This window comes from Catharus ustulatus, chromosome 10 (genome assembly GCF_009819885.2).
Source record: "Catharus ustulatus isolate bCatUst1 chromosome 10, bCatUst1.pri.v2, whole genome shotgun sequence".
Classification (NCBI taxonomy): Eukaryota; Metazoa; Chordata; class Aves; order Passeriformes; family Turdidae; genus Catharus; species Catharus ustulatus.
The window spans coordinates 3,798,077-3,813,743 of NC_046230.1; the positions used below are offsets into that span (position 1 = coordinate 3,798,077).

General features: G+C 44.8%; 1 protein-coding gene across 1 annotated transcript; it reads left to right on the forward strand.

Moving 5' to 3' along the window:
• The first annotated feature begins 1,081 nt into the window (after positions 1 to 1,081).
• Positions 1,082 to 15,374, forward strand: AMMECR1L (AMMECR1 like). The gene is made up of 7 exons (XM_033068395.2): positions 1,082 to 1,308; positions 3,308 to 3,752; positions 8,298 to 8,408; positions 8,874 to 8,988; positions 9,689 to 9,779; positions 10,739 to 10,835; positions 12,016 to 15,374. The coding sequence occupies exons 2-7, from the start codon at positions 3,346 to 3,348 to the stop codon at positions 12,125 to 12,127; spliced, it is 933 nt and encodes a 310-aa protein (XP_032924286.1). The 5' UTR covers positions 1,082 to 1,308; positions 3,308 to 3,345; the 3' UTR covers positions 12,128 to 15,374.
• The last annotated feature ends 293 nt before the right edge of the window (positions 15,375 to 15,667 follow it).

The following is a 15,667-nucleotide window of genomic DNA, read 5'->3' on the forward strand; positions in this document are numbered from 1 at the left end:
GTGTCCCAGCCCAGGGCAGGGAGTGCAACAAAACAAGCTGGAAGGTTTCCTACCCAAACCATCCTGCGATCCTGTTCTGTGAGACAGTAAGATCCACTGGCATTCAACCAGATTCCTCCAGCTCACATGTTTATGCCTCTTATGTATTGCTTAAGCTTCGATCAGAAATGGCATAAATTCCATTTTGCAGTCTTGAAAGGGTTCAGCCAGTTTGTCTCTCGGGGTTGGATGTGCAGTGTGGGTACTCTGGGCTATGCAAAGTTTGCTCTTCTCACCCACATGTTTCACAGGTGGTGTCAAAAGGGCATTAGGAATGAGCGCTGTGGTTTTCTCTGTCCCATCCCTTATGTACGCACAGTCACAACCCTTGTCCCCTCCTCTGCTCGCTGCCAGAGAAGTCCCTCAGGGTGGAATGCACGGCCTCTATTTCTACAGCATGTCCTAAAAGCCCTGACGAAGTAACTACCTCTGTGCTTTGGTCTGTATGGTGCTGTGAAGGATGAAGGCAAGGATTAGGGTGCCCCGTTGGCAGCTGGAAATACTAAAAAAGCAATTTTTTGCCGTTGTGCTATCTGTGGCTTTTGCCACCAATACGTTACATGCGGCTATAACTAAAGTTATTTAGTTATAACTAATTAACCATCCACCCCCACAGCCGGAGCTGTTCAGCGATCAGGGCCCGGCCGGAACCCCGCTCTCCCCTCACACCGCCCGGACCAACGCTGCGGGCAGCGCGGGGGGGACAAGGGACTAAAGGGAGCGGAAAGACTCCCCCGCTTCGAGCAGCGCGATGGACGCTCCCGCCTCGCGCCCCACCCCCTAGTGGCGTCATCACCCGGTGGCCAATGGCAGCGCGGTGCTGCTCTGAGTGACGTCCCCGTTCCCGGAACTGTTTGTACCTGCGCGTGCGGTGCTCACGTGACGGGGCGGGCGCGGAAGCGCGCGTCTCTATGGTTGCCCGCGCGGGGCAGAGCGGCCGCTTGGGGGCCTTGGTTGTGTTGGCGCCGCCGAGAGGTTGGCGGACTATGAGTGTCCGTCCCTCATTACCTCACGGCCGGGAGGAGGAGGAGGAGGAGGAGGAGGAGGCTGCCGGGATAGCGGCGGACCTGCCCGCGGCCTCGCTCCGGTCCTCCGGCCGCCCCGGGAAGCCCCGGCCGCGGCGGGCCTTGACCGCTCCCCCGCCCGCCGGGCCCGCTTCTCCGGGGAGCCTCTCCCAGGCTCATGGCCCCATGAGGCGGCAGAAGGCTGCGGGGCAGCAGCGGCGGCGGCGGGGCTGAGGCGGAGGAGAAGCCGGGACGGGTGCAGGAGGTGGGTGACCCCGGGCGGTGTGAGGGAGGCAGGGGTGGAAGGGTCGGTCCGCCCGCCCGCCCCGGGCTGGGGGAGGCCGCAGGGGGGTCCCGCTCCGCGGCGCCCCCTGGCGGCCCCGCTGCGGCTCGGGGGGGTCGGGCCGGGGGCACGGGGGGTCCCCGGGGTCTCCCCGGGCCGGACCCGGCGGGGTTGCGCGAATCCCCGAACACCCGCAAAGTTTGTGTGCGGGAGCCCGGGGCTCGTCCCGCCGCCGCCGTGCCCCGGTGTGCCCCCGCCCGCCCGCGGGGCGCTCCCGGGAAGCGGGGCTGGAGCCGAGCGGCCGCCTTTGTTAGGCCCCTGCTGCAGAGGAGGGGAGAAGAGAGGGAAGCTCCCCCCTGCCCCTGCCACGTCTCCGATCTTGAAGCAAGTGTTGTGCTTCCAGATAAATAAATAATGATTTATCTTCCCCAATGCGGCTGAGCCGTCAGTGGTAACTGGGGAATGCTCATAAGGCTCAGCACCCTCAGAGCCAGAGCAGGTTACTTTTAATAGGCACTGGAGAATTTGCGTGATCGCTTTGTCAAAGTTACGTTTTTCTTTTGCCTGGTTTGGTTTTGGTATTTTGTTGTTTTTTGGTTTTTTAATTTTCTTATTATTGCAAAAGTAGAGATCAAAGGAAAAATTATCATTTTCCTTAGGTCTTGTAAATTGTTCCTTATGATCTTTCCAAAACTTTGAGGTGAGGATTCCTAGGCAGGGCATGCGAGGTGCACCTCTCAACACCCCTTAACACCAGTTCTGGTTCAGTTCAGAGTCCTGTGACTCCTGCTGTGACCGATGAAACTTCCTGAACAGAGTTTACTGTCTTTGCAAGTGCAGAGAAGGGAGGGAGTTGTCCCAACCTGAATTTCAGTGGTGCCATCCCTCATCCCCTAGTACCGTGTTTGTGCTCTCAGCTTGGGAGGGTTGGAGAACTGCTCTGGTGGTCACAAATATTCCCTCGGACTCCTGAGAGCTGAGTGACTTCATTCCCCCGTGGTGTTCTCTGTGACTCACGTGCCCGTGCTTTGAACCTCGTTTGACAGACTGGTTTTCTCTCCCCTGGTGTATTCGGGTCTCATGGTGATGTTGGTGTTTAAGTTCCTGCCACTGACCTGTAATCCTTGCCTATCATGTTTGTTCATCTCTGTCTGCCTTTCCTCCCTGTTTGTTCCGCCCCTTCTTGTGATGCATGAGCTAATATTCTAACGTTCTCGTCTTTGCAGGCAGAACACTGTTCTGGGTTGTTGGGTTTTTTATGCCACGGCTGTTTCCTGCTATTATCACTTTCCTCTGTTCAGACCATGCTGGCTTCAGCTCTTCCTGTCATGCACGTCTTGACTGTACCCCCTGCATGTTTATTTGGGAGCTGTATTCGTTCAGCCAGTCCCAGAAAGTAAATGCAAATTCCAGTTAGTGGTCTGGAAAATAGTCTGTAGTTTAGAAAATGGTGGTTTCAGTGCTTTTAGCTCCTCTTTGATCTTGCCAGTGCTAAATCAAGGGCAACACCCCTGGGAGCCCAAGCCCAAAGGTGTCATTTTGGGCTGCTGTCATTCTTCTCTCAGGAATGAGGAAGGGAAATGCACCTTTTTGCTACTGGTGCAGACACTGAGGAGGAATGGGTGAGCAGGAAAAGTGGTGGATTGGGTGTATCTGTAATCCCAAGTATTTTTTTTTTTTTATGTTTTCCCCCTGTTTTGTTCTTTTTATGGGAAGTCTGGTTACATTTTTTTTGTGATGAGCCACCTATTAAAGTGTTCAATACCTTGGAAAGTGTGACTGCATGCATGTTGTGTCCATGCTGTTCTAATTTACGTGTGAAAACACCATTCTGCTGATCTGGCTTTAGTGCTGTATTTGGTCACGTGGTGTGGAGGGTTTTCTTCCTCTGTTTGTAGCAGCAGCAAGGAAGCAGCCCTTGGTTTTTCACCGGTAATTCTTTGTGTAATACTTTTCCCCCCTCCCCACCCCTCCATGGCAGGGTTCTGCAGTGCTCCAGGCAGCGAGTTTTGAAGCAGGATGGGAAAAAGACGCTGTGTTCCTCCACTTGAGCCCAAGCTGGCAGCTGGCTGTTGTGGGGTGAAGAAGCCCAAATTGTCTGGGAGTGGAACGCACAGTCATGGGAATCAGACCACAACTGTACCAAGCTCCAGTTCAGGTCCTCTTCAGAACCACCAGCATACAGATGGGAATAATGGAAGGGAGAACGTATCTGACTTGACTTTGGGCCCAGGAAATTCCCCGATTACTCGAATGAATCCCACTTCAGGAGCTCTGAGCCCACTTACTCGGCCCAATGGAACTGCCAACAGCACCAAGAACCTGGTGGTGACAGCAGAGATGTGCTGCTACTGCTTTGATGTACTCTACTGTCATCTCTACGGGTTCCCTCAGCCACGGCTTCCTCGATTTACCAATGACCCCTAGTGAGTACATCCTTATGTGGGAGCAAAGCTGGGAACAGCCTCCAGAGCTGTGCTTTGGCTGGGGAAGGGTGAAGGGTTTCCTTTGGGGAGTGGGAAGAGTGGTGTGCAGGGAGGAAGGGGGGCATTCTGCTCCTTACTTTGTCTGCTGGAAACAAAAGATTAAAGTGTTGTTTGTTGGTGGAGGTGAGTGAGCTTTAAAGAGTGTCCTTTGAGAGAGAAAATGCTTAGCCCTGCAGAAAGGCCAAGTGTGAAGAGGTGTGGTGCTTCTGCAGCTCGAAGTCTGGTGTGTTCCACGAGGCACTGTGTTCTTTGTGGAGCAGTGCAAACCCATTTCATGGTAATGCTCTGGTAAATTTTCCCCCTTCTTTGTAAATAGATTCCTCTGCAAACAATTAGCTGAACAATGCCATCTACAAAATGGTACTAAAAACCAGTTAAATAATGTCATTAATTTGAAGAACCTCCAGCTTCTAATGTAAGACACTGACTTGGAGAGGGGAAGAGAGTTCCTCCTGCAAAACAAATGGAAAGGGAATAATGTAAGAAGTTGAAGTTGAAACAAGTTTCCAGTTCATCCTGAAACAAATGCTGGGCTGGTGAGGATTGGGTGAGGACACTCAAAGCAAGTTTTCATCTGTCCAAGTGAATTGGTTTAGTAGGGAGGGGAATCTAAGAATTACCAGTTATAGAAGATGTGTTAGGAAGATAGCACTAGCTGGGCAATGTGGGGAGAAACCATAGAATCATTTAGGTTGGAAAAAACTTTGAGTCCAACCATGCACCCAGCACTACCAAGAGAGTTAACTTTCAAGGACAATACCAAGGTTAGGAGGAAAGGAGATGAGTATGAGCAGAAGTGAGGAGAAGGATTTATGAAGCTGTTTGGCTTTGGTGAGATTTAGCTAATGTTTATCTGAAGGTTGACTGCGTAGGTGTGGAAATGTTAATGTTGTTAAAATGTTTGTTGAAAGAATTATTTGGGAGAGATCAATGACAGATGAACCTTCTGACACTCCTCCGGGGCCTCCTCCAGAACAATAGATAAAATAAAAAGTTGCTGACATCCTTAATTTAAGCTAATGAATTTTAAATTGATGTAAGGAGCAATGGCTTAAACAGGTCAAGGACTTTCTTTGTGTGTATTCAGTGTCTGCCCACCTTTCTGCTGTCAGGGTGGATGTAGGTTGTGCCTCCATGCAGTTATTATTCCAGCTGGATTATGGATACATGTTCTGAATGCTGCCGCAGAGTAAGCCTTTAATGCTGTAAATACAAATGAAAAGAGAAATGCTCTGCACTAGGATATCAAATATTTCCAGGGACTCCCGAGGCTGAAATATGTCTGGTATTCATACCTGCACTAGGTGGGCTCCCTTCAGAACATTTGATGTCAGTCTGTTGTTGTTTTGTCACTTGGAGTGCAAAGGGTTATTTGCTGTTGTTCTGTTAAGCCGGTAAGAGAGATGGTTTTATAGAGCTGCATTCTTTTGGTGTCAGATTTTTTTGGCTGGATTTTGTTGCTTTTTCTGTTGGCTAGTTTCAAGAAAGATGTCCTTTGGGGAATAGCAGCTGGTTGAATTTTATGCCCAGATTTGAAAAGTTAAGAATTGTTCCCTGGTTATTTCTGTGCTCGTAACTACAAGTCTTTTAGATCAGCACCAACAAAGCATAACCAGCCCTTCCCTTCTCTTCCCCTGTCAGCAAATGCTTACCTGGATTTTCTTGTGTTTCAGCATTTATGCTATTGCTCCCAGGAAATAGCTGGGAAAAGCATGGGGTTTGCTCTCTTGGAAAGCAGCACACAAGGAAGAACTGCCCCACTTGAGACAGTCTTGTAATGAACTTCAAGCCAAATGTTATCAAATACAAGAGTAAGCAGAGTGAAAATACAGAAATAATTTGCATTGTGGATTTTGTGACATAATTAATGTCAATGTAGGAGATCTTTGGGCAAAACAATGGTTTGTACCAGTAGTCTCTCTGAACAGACAGATACTGTTGATTGAATAGAAAGAGGCAAGCCTGTTCTTAAACTGGTTTTTAAACTGGTGCTGAACTTTAAAGATAAAAGCAGGTTCGAAGGTCAGGATTTGGCATAAACAGTGTAACAACATGCAAGTCACAGTTATGGATTGAAAACCATCTTGAATTTCAGTCACCAACCTGAGGAGGTATGCAGGTGGACAACACTCTTGATGGGAATTAAGGAACTGGTAGATACCTGTAAAGTAAAGATCCCTTATTCCAGTGTTAGCAGTGATGGTCACAGATCAGTGGAGAGACAGAGCATTGTAGCTGTAGTTATGTCCGAGTTAACTTGGCAAAGGAAGGAAATATCCCTGTTACGATTCAGGTTACTGCAAATAATTACAATTTTGAACCTGTGCAAGTAGTTAATTGGTTACTTTTCCCATTTTTGTACTTCAGTCTGATTTTTTTTAATAAGAGGTATTAAAAACTGGTGCTAAAAGTATACCATGGATGTTTCTAGTGCAAGACAAATAATAAGATCCTTGCATCATAAGATCTGATCTTTGACAGGTTTTTCCCTTGTACAAGCTAAACCCTGATCCAAGCAAACTGTATTTTTCTACTCTAAAATTCCCTTTTTAGTGGCAGTTGATGAAGCTAATTTTTAGTTGCTGAAATTCCACTCTCAGCCTTAAAACCCTCATCAAACACATATAAAGTGGGATGTTGTGGTTGGGGAAGAAACAGTTGACATAATCCACTGAGGATATGGCTGCAAAGTACCAGTAAATGCTCTTGGATGAACATGGACAAAAGATTGTTGTGACTTTCCTCAGTACATCTGGGAAATAACACTTTTCAAGGAGGGGCTCTGGAACAATGGCCTTATTGTCAGCTGCACCTGCAATTTGCTGAGTGCATTTATTCTTCAGAGACAGAAACATCATCATCTCTGCAGTGAAAATAGTGAAATTTTATCTATGTGTACAGAGTCATATCTCTTTTTATGCCTCCGTTGTTCTGACCACAATGAAAAATGGTTTTAAATGTGCTTGAAGGTATTTTAGAATATACAGCCTTCTGAATGCAATTATCCTCTCCCCTCTGATAATATCTCTTCTATTATAGATGCATAAGGCTGTGTTGCAGCTCAGTGGAAAGATGGGTTGTGGGATTTTTTTCCCTTTGGAAGGGGAAAGAGGTAAATTGAAAATGTGAACCTGCAATTTGAATTGAAGGGGAATTTACTTAGATTTGTATTCTGAGTGATGGTTTTTATGTTCTCCCTTGCCTTTTCTCTTTGGGGTGAGTGTCCCATGGATTTAGCAGTACTTTCTAAATTTTTATTAGATTAAGGTAAATTTCCACTAAAACTTGTGACAGTAGTGTTTCTCAGAGATCGCCTGTATAAGTTTAGTATATATTTTTTTTCAAGTTTTCAAGTTTTCTAATGTATTTTCTTATACTCTTTTTCTGTTTGCTCTTTCAACATATGATAGATGAAAATTTTGGAGAAATTTTATCCTGCAAGTGCCTTGAAGTGTTATTGGAGAACTAGAACAGTAAATCCCCTGTCTTGGTCAAGCCAGCCAGAAGGTTGTTTTTGGATATGGAAGGATCTTTCCACTTCCTCTGTGGGCAAAGTCCTTCACAATTATCTCTCAAGGGCTAATTGCTCTTTTGGGTGGTGCTTTTGCCATTGGTCACAGCTGGTACTAGATCCTGAAAGATGGATTTATGCTGTGATGGATTTAATTTCATTGTTGCTCTGAGAAACATCACTGGTCATTGATTTATAACTACAGTTTAAATTATTTTCTCACTACTTAGACATAAGTAGTCGTGTGTTTGAAAATCATCCACACTCCATGCTGGTTTTGTTGTCTGACCAGGACATCTTAGTATTTTTGTAAGGTTTGCTGCACAAGCTTACAAGAGCTTCAAGAGTTTGAGGAAAGTGTCTGAGCTATGTTGTGAAATGGTTCAATATTCCTGTCAATGTTCTTTTAATCTCAAAAAAATCATATTCTATCATATGGCTTAAAGTTCAGATCCTCATGGAAATAACACGGAGAAAAAATAATCTGGATTTCTTTTCATTCCTTATAAAGAAAAAAAGAAAAGCTTTTATTGCAAATCTGATTTATAGAAATGGTAGTGTAAAGAACTAAGTTGCATCATCAATATTAATTTCTGTATGACCTATGCTGGAAACTAGCGGATGCTACAAAGTGAGGCCAATACTGGCTGGTACTCAGTGGGATCAAATAACCATTTTACTCATTAGAAGACAGCACAGAGTCTGGCCAGGAAGGTATCCCTGGAGGACTTCCAGAATACTGCTGGAGAGGAGGGAGTGTGCTGAAAAGGAGGAGGGAGGTGTTGGGGTTTGCATGTGGGGGTGTGGGCATGAAGTTTTGTTTTTGCTAGATAGCAGGTGAGCAAACCTGCCTGCTGGGGTTTACTGGAGGGAGAGAAAGCAAAGGCATCTTTCATACCTTGGTTGTCTCCCCTTAGCCACCAAGCATCTGTAAAGGCTGGAGGGTTTCTTTTTCTCTTTTTTTACCTTTTCAGTCCACTCTTTGTGACGTGGAAGACGGGGCGAGACAAGCGGCTTCGTGGCTGCATCGGGACCTTTTCAGCCATGAATCTTCACTCAGGACTCAGGGAATATACATTAACCAGGTAACTGTCAAAAATGAAATAATTATGAAATTAGTTCCTTCACTGAAGATCTGTAAGGATTCAAGGTTAGGATGTTGGATCAACTTAGTTCGTTGTAATATGCTTCATGATGAAATAAACCTGAGTGTATAATAGTTACAGTGAGGTGATGTATCAGGGTGTAGTGGAACATTTTTGCAAAAGGTGAATTGCAGTTGATATTTTAAGGCTCCTGTCAAATCTGTCTTGCACAGTAACAGTTTTGACATCAGTAGCACGTAATTTCTCTCTGCCTGCAGTAGGCATTGGACAGCATCAGGGAGCTTGCCACTGGAATTACAGATCATTAGATTAGGGAGAGATGCAAATCACTTTGCAGTAGCAGAGAAATATGTTTCATGCAGGCATAATCAAAAGGGACATAATTGAGCATCTGACACTTTATTTTGGTGCTTATATTGGGTGATGTATCTTCTCTTCCCTTAGTGCACTTAAGGACAGCCGATTTCCCCCCCTGACCCGCGAGGAGCTGCCCAAACTCTTCTGCTCTGTCTCCCTCCTCACTAACTTTGAGGATGCCAGTGACTACCTGGACTGGGAGGTGAGAACAGGTGCATTTGGAACTCTGCATCACTCTCTCGTTGCATTCGGGTTCGGGTTAGTACATGGTGATGTATCTCCTTCATTACAGGGGTGTATGGGGAGAGAAGAAATGAGGCTGGAAAACTAGAAGGAAGGAAGCAAGAGGATGGCCTAGCAGTGTGCTTTTGGTTGGGGGTGATCTGAATGGGAATAAGAGAAGGAGGAAAGTGGTTCATGGACTTGGCCCAATTAAAAATACATGTATAAAAACCTGGGAAGTATTTTGATGGTGTGGATAGAAACTGGAAATAAAAAGTAGTTAAGACCAAAGGTATGAAGGGTTTTTAGGACCTTGTATGTACATGGAAGTGTATTTTGTTCAAGAATATATATATGGACTTATAGTTGGGTAATTGTAGGCATCACTCTTGTGTGCAGAGATTTTGTCTCTCTTGTGTGACACAAGAGATTAAAAACTGACAAGATTTAGCTCAGGAGAAGTGGTAGGGACACTGGTGAGGCTTGTCTGGGAAGGGTGGCTGAGAGAGCTCCTTGTGAGACCTGCCAGGCAAGAGCAGGGAGCAGGGAAGAGAATGACCTTACCCAGGCAAAAGCCAAACTGTCCAGAGAGAGATGCACAGCGTTGTGGGAATGACAACTCAGTCATGGACTCAGTGCTAGCAAACACCTCTTATCTGGCTGTTCATTTCCATCTGTAGGTTGGAATCCATGGGATCAGAATAGAGTTCATCAATGAGAAAGGTGTCAAACGCACAGCCACGTATTTACCTGAGGTTGCTAAGGAACAAGGTGGGTTTGAGATGGCAGCCAAACATGTCAGTACACTGTGTCACAGAATTGGGTAAAAATCTATCAGTTTGGGGCTTGGAATACAATGCTGTCCTCATAGTGGAACAACCAGGCTTAATCTTGACAACTGACACCCGATACAGTCGCTGCTGGGTATTCATCTGGCCTATCTCTCATCCTGTATCTTTGCACAGCTGTATTTTAGTGCCAGAATGTTTTAGGGCTGAAGAAATAGAGGATCTCAAAGTATGGATCTTCCAGCCTCATTCAGCATTGCATCTTTCCTCTTCTATGTTTCTCCCACCAACTAGGATAACTGCACGCTGCACAGCACCAACAGGAGAGTCTCTTTCCTCCTCATTCTTGCTAAAGTAGCATCCTCCAGAGGAGGGCTAGAAACAGCCCCTCTGGTGCACACTTCCCACTCAAATAGAGTAGTGGTCACCATGGTAACTGCTCAAAATATTGCCTCCTCCTTTCCTCCACCTAGCAGAGTGGAGTGGTCGCATCCTCCTGGCTCTGGGGCAAAAGACTAAGGTAGGAATTTTAACTCTGATCTCTCACGTAGCAGTGCACTGTGCTATCACTAGAGCATCAACCCCAGTTTGTCTCTGTATAGAGCTAAGTATTTTCTTATTTTCAAGGGAGCTAAGTGGCACATGATGAAAAACTTGGGGTTCCTGCAACAGTAGCAAGGCCCAGACCTTTGTAAGAAGACATGGAATGGAAAATGGAATTGCTTTTTCATAGACCGGCTCCAGTATGAGTTTAAAGGGGTAGGCATGTGCAGCTAGTGTGCATGCATCAGGCCATATATGTCCAGTTCAACACTAGGATTTCTAAAGTTCAAAGTTTGCTGTTTAGGTGCTTGTTTATCTAGAGTACTTTTAATGCATCTCTTGTGGTTTTGAAGCATTTTTTTATAGTGAAAAATTTGCCTTCCTTCTATTTTTCATTAGACTGGGATCAGATCCAGACCATAGACTCCTTACTCAGGAAAGGTGGCTTTAAGGCTCCCATTACCAATGATTTTAGGAAAACAATTAAACTTACCAGGTAAGTAGATATATTCGTTGTCTTTTAATTTTACTGTATTGTATTTTTCTGGGTGATTTAGAGTATTTGTGTTTGATGTAAGTTCTTATGCCTCTTCCAGAGGAGATGTAGTGTGAAAGACCAAATCACAAATGCCATGTGTTAGGCATACAACGCACATGAATTAAGCCAAATATGTTTGGTCCATGCAGGATCAAAGTTGGTGTTTTTCTAAGAGAAGTCTCACTGGTTTTAATATTACCATGTATGTGAAAGATCAGAAGCAGAACCTTTGGGAGTTAAAGAGGGTGATTTTTTTTTTCTGTATCTTTTCAGTGAACTTCCTTTTCTGTGTGTGCTCATCTGTGAATGCTGTAGCTGTTTGTAGGTGACAGCTGTCTTAAAGCCAAACCATACTCAAATTTGGCTGGTTTTCAGAATTTGCTTGCTTTTCTGTACCCCCAGCTGTCCTACTGGTTTCTGCCCCCTTTACATTATTAAAAACTGGGACTTTCTGGTTTTGTATAGAAACACTGATTTATCAGGTCATTCTTTACCTCTGGAGAAATGAGATGGGTGTGCAGGGTTTTCTTTAACAGGAGATGACAGGATGAAGATTTTCATTAAAATCTCACATAGTGTGGTCTAAGAACAACTCCCAACCACTTTGTAGCTGATTGTTGTTCAGCGTACTTTAGAAGAACTTGGAAAACTCCAGTCTCTCTAAGGGAATTTCACATTTTGTAAATTCTGGTTGTACAACATGGACTAAGTCATTTATGTGCTACAGTAAACCTCTCTTTACTCACCTCTCCATTTCTGTCACTACCTTTTCAAATGTGGAGATAACCGCAAAAGTAAACAACAGTGAAATACTGATTGTTTAATCACTGTAGTTGAATCTTGTTCCAGCAAACTTTTCGTGCCATTTTTGTCCATTGCTTGTGGATAAAAAAAGAGTACAAATCAATCACTTATTTCCTGTGTGCTACTTCAGGCATCCCTTTAATTATGATCACCTTGATTAGGACTCATCTTTTGGGACACTGGAGCTAATTCAGGCTCACGTAGGTTGTTCACACCAGTGGGTTCCTCTTGGTCATCACTGGCTGTGAGCTGAAGGGGAGTGTGGGGTGAATGTTTTATGTCGGGTCCCTCCAGGTTGCGTATCCTGACGTTCTTTTCCTGCCTGTTCCCCCAGGTACCGCAGTGAGAAGGTGACAATCAGTTATGCAGAGTACATGGCCTCCCGCCAGCATTGTTTCCAGAATGGCACCCTTCATGCCCCTCCCCTCTACAATCATTACTCCTGACACACGGCTGCATGACCAGTCCCACTCCCCAGTCGCTGCCAACGGCTATGACATCATCGGGGCAGACGCCTCCTCTTCCTGGTCCAGTTACTTCTATTACTGCACCATTTTATGATGCTAGCTTCCGTTGCCAAGTCTGCCTTCCCACTGACCTGGGGGGAGGATGAGAGCGTGACAGGACTTCAGGGGCCCAAGCCTTATCTCAGCCTTGCCTCCGAGCGGGGGTTCAGTTGGATTGGGGCTCCATGCCTACGAACTGTCGTGAGGTGCAGAAGACCTTTAGGAGTGAAAGTGCTGCTTCGGACTGATCTGTTCCTGGGTGTTACTGACACTCTGGAAACTCGAGTTCTTTGTCATGGAAGCCCCCCAGATCAAGTAGGAGCATTCCCTTGGCAGCCTGGGCAACGGAGTCCAACAAAACATTTTTTAGGTTCTTTTTAATTTTTTTTAACCTCTGGTATCTGTTGTGTACTGAGAGCTGACTGCAGTCCCCACGCATCACAGGTGGACATCATGATATTGGGGAGGGTCGAACACCTGGATAGCACCCCATCCTCATGGACAGAAAACGTGTGAAAAAATGATCCATTATTTAAATAAACCCTTGAGGGCTTTAAGGCTCAGATCTGTGGTAGGTTGGATTCATGGTGATGAAGCCTGCTATGAAATACAATGCTGTTTTGTCTGTAAGAGTGACATGGCACATGCTGTGTACACAGAGGAAAAGATCCTTGCGTGTCCCTGGACAGTCTTTGTTACGACCAAATTTTGTTTCCAAATATTTGTAACAGATAGGATTAGGGCTGGGGAGGGGTTTGCAGAGCATCAACTGTAATTCTACACGTGAGACCAGTGACTGAAATTTCAGTCTTGGGGACCTTCCTTTTGATAGAACAGTCACTTTCGCTGGTATGACTACTGATCTTAGGGGCTGTGCGTGTTCCAGTTTATTCCAGGCCTATGGAATGGTACTGTTCAGTTTTGCTGGTAAGATTTATCTTACTCAGCTTAGTCATTGCCACATCCAGGCAGTGAGTGGAGAAATCTGCATTACCCAAACTGCATGAAACTCACGTGCATTCTGTATTTCTTCTCCCGTGGTTGATGATCACAAGGAATACTCTTTTCTGGAAGGAAGTTATCAGTTGTTATTCTGCAGCAGCATTGAGGCATGTCATAAATTCTAAATTATGACACTCTTTCAATGAGATAACTGGACTTCAGAATACAGTTTGGGGTGGGGTTGGTTGGTTGGTTTTCCAAGCTTCTGGAGGGTCAGTAATGATTGGGGAAGAAAACACTAGTGCATAGCAGAGTCAGGGCTGTTTGGTTGCACACATCATTAGAGCCGTTTGTGTTGTAATTGGCTGGTGCCTGAAGCCTGAAATGACACAGTGGTATGGCAGGGAATAGGGCTGGTAGGAAGCTGAGAACTGCAGGGTGCTGCTCCTGGTGCTGGGGAAGCAAAGGCACAACTTGTGCCATTTTGCTTCGTGTTGGTGTAAGTTCTGCTGGCGGAGAGAGATGCGAGGGAGGTTCCTCTGGATAACAGTGCAATATTGACCCAGCTTTCCTTCCGTATTGGGTCATTCCTACAAATTGCCACTTTTCCCTTGTGATGTTGTTGAAAAGCAATTGAAGATGAAAGGATTGTTTCATGACTTCCTGCTGCTGAGAATAAATGAGTCTCGTTACAAACCACTCCAGTTTGTAATTACTCCCCCAGGTGCCGTGTAGTGATGGGGGAGGGTGGGGTCAGCTCCAGGCATACCACTCACCTTTCAGCTGTCAAACAGTATGATACATAGGGCTACACTCATTACTGTTCAAGTGTTCTATGTTAGAATTTCATTTCTAAAAGGTTTAAAAAAAGGCAAAAAAATGGTGCTAAAACTTCACCCCTGAGCACGCTCGGTGAGACTGGTCATGCAGGCATACAGTGCCAGGCTTTTCAATTATACTGTTTCTTTTTCAGGTGTTTGCCCTGTTCTGTGTCTTCAACAGTGTATAGTGTTTTCCTGATTTCAGTTTCTTTGACTAGGGGATGACTAAAGGGTGGGGTGGGGAGGGTTAGTTGTCATTTTTTTAAAGAACAGAATTTTAGGATTGAGTAACTTGGTTGGTTTAAGCCTGAAGTGGGACAGATGGTTTGGGACTGGGGAAGTCTTACCCTCTCCCACTTCTATTTCCCCACTCAGTCTGTTAAAAAAAAAACAAAACATAAATGCCTCTAAATATGTACTGTGTTCTTGTCTTGTTGCAGTGAGAAGCTGGCAGATCAGAAACTCTGGTCTGCTGCCTAAGGAACAGGCCCTCTCAGCTTTAGTCCTATAAGGGTCCAGCTATAAAATCAGTTGAAAACTGTGTCAATAGCTCAGTCAGCTCAGAGAAATGTATGACAAGGACAGGTGGTCTCAGGAAATAATCCCGTTTCTAGATCATTACATGGCAGCTATGCATAAGGATGAAAGAGGTGAACTAGCACAAACTGTAGTTTGAATTGCCTCGAGATGGAGACAGCCAAAGTCAGTGGGCAGTTGATCTGAGATTTTTCTCTGTGGTTGTTTGGCTGGGACAGCTGGTTAGAACTACTCCTCACAGCAATGTTACCTGGTTTGATCTGGATTAACTCATCCTTAGAAGCAAGTGCCTTTTGGTCTAGAAGGGCTTATTCTCATGACAACCACAACTGATAAATAATCTCACTGCAATGATGAAATGTCTTTGTTTTACAGTAACTACAGGAGAATGTCTTTGATCACTGGAGTCTGTCAGCGTTGAAATGTTTCCACTGTGAGGTTCTTAATTATTTTTTTTCATGTTGTTCAACAGTCAATCTCAATTGAAGCCATGTCAGTTTGGGAATGTTATATGGTCAAAATATCACATATCTACAATTTATCAGAACAAAAAGAAAATCTGTAAGGAAATCTAAGAGTTCATTTTAACCTTTGCACAGAAGAATTTGTTTTCGTAGTACATTAACAAACCTCTGCAGTCTTCACTGACTATTAGTGCTGTTTTCTGTTTGTATTCAGAAACTACATGTTGTTTTGTTGAGGTTTTTTTTGGTTAATTTATTTCCTTAAAGCAGGAGACCTCTTTTGACCTACAGTGCAGAGACGTCAGACCAATTCTTTATATTACACTTGGTTGCCTCCTACCTATATAATAATTTCTGAGTGTAAATAATTGAACTCTATCCTCTAATGAAGTATTGTAGAGAATAAATCATAATGGATAAAGATTATTTGTACTGTCCTCTTTCTGTGAGTTCTCACAGCCTTTATGGGGGATAAGATGAAATTGTTCTCATCTGGAAAGACAAACAGTATATTACAGGTATGAATAGCAAACCTGCAAATTACACCACACATTGAAGACCAGGGTGGTTGCTAGAGGGGGAGGACAGCTGTCTGGAAACACAGCAATAATCAAACAGGCTCACTATAAGATAGCAAGGAAAAATAGTAGGAAAATTAAAACCAAAAATTAAATATATTTCATTAGTAATGGCTGAGATGTGTCTCTGTATCCTGA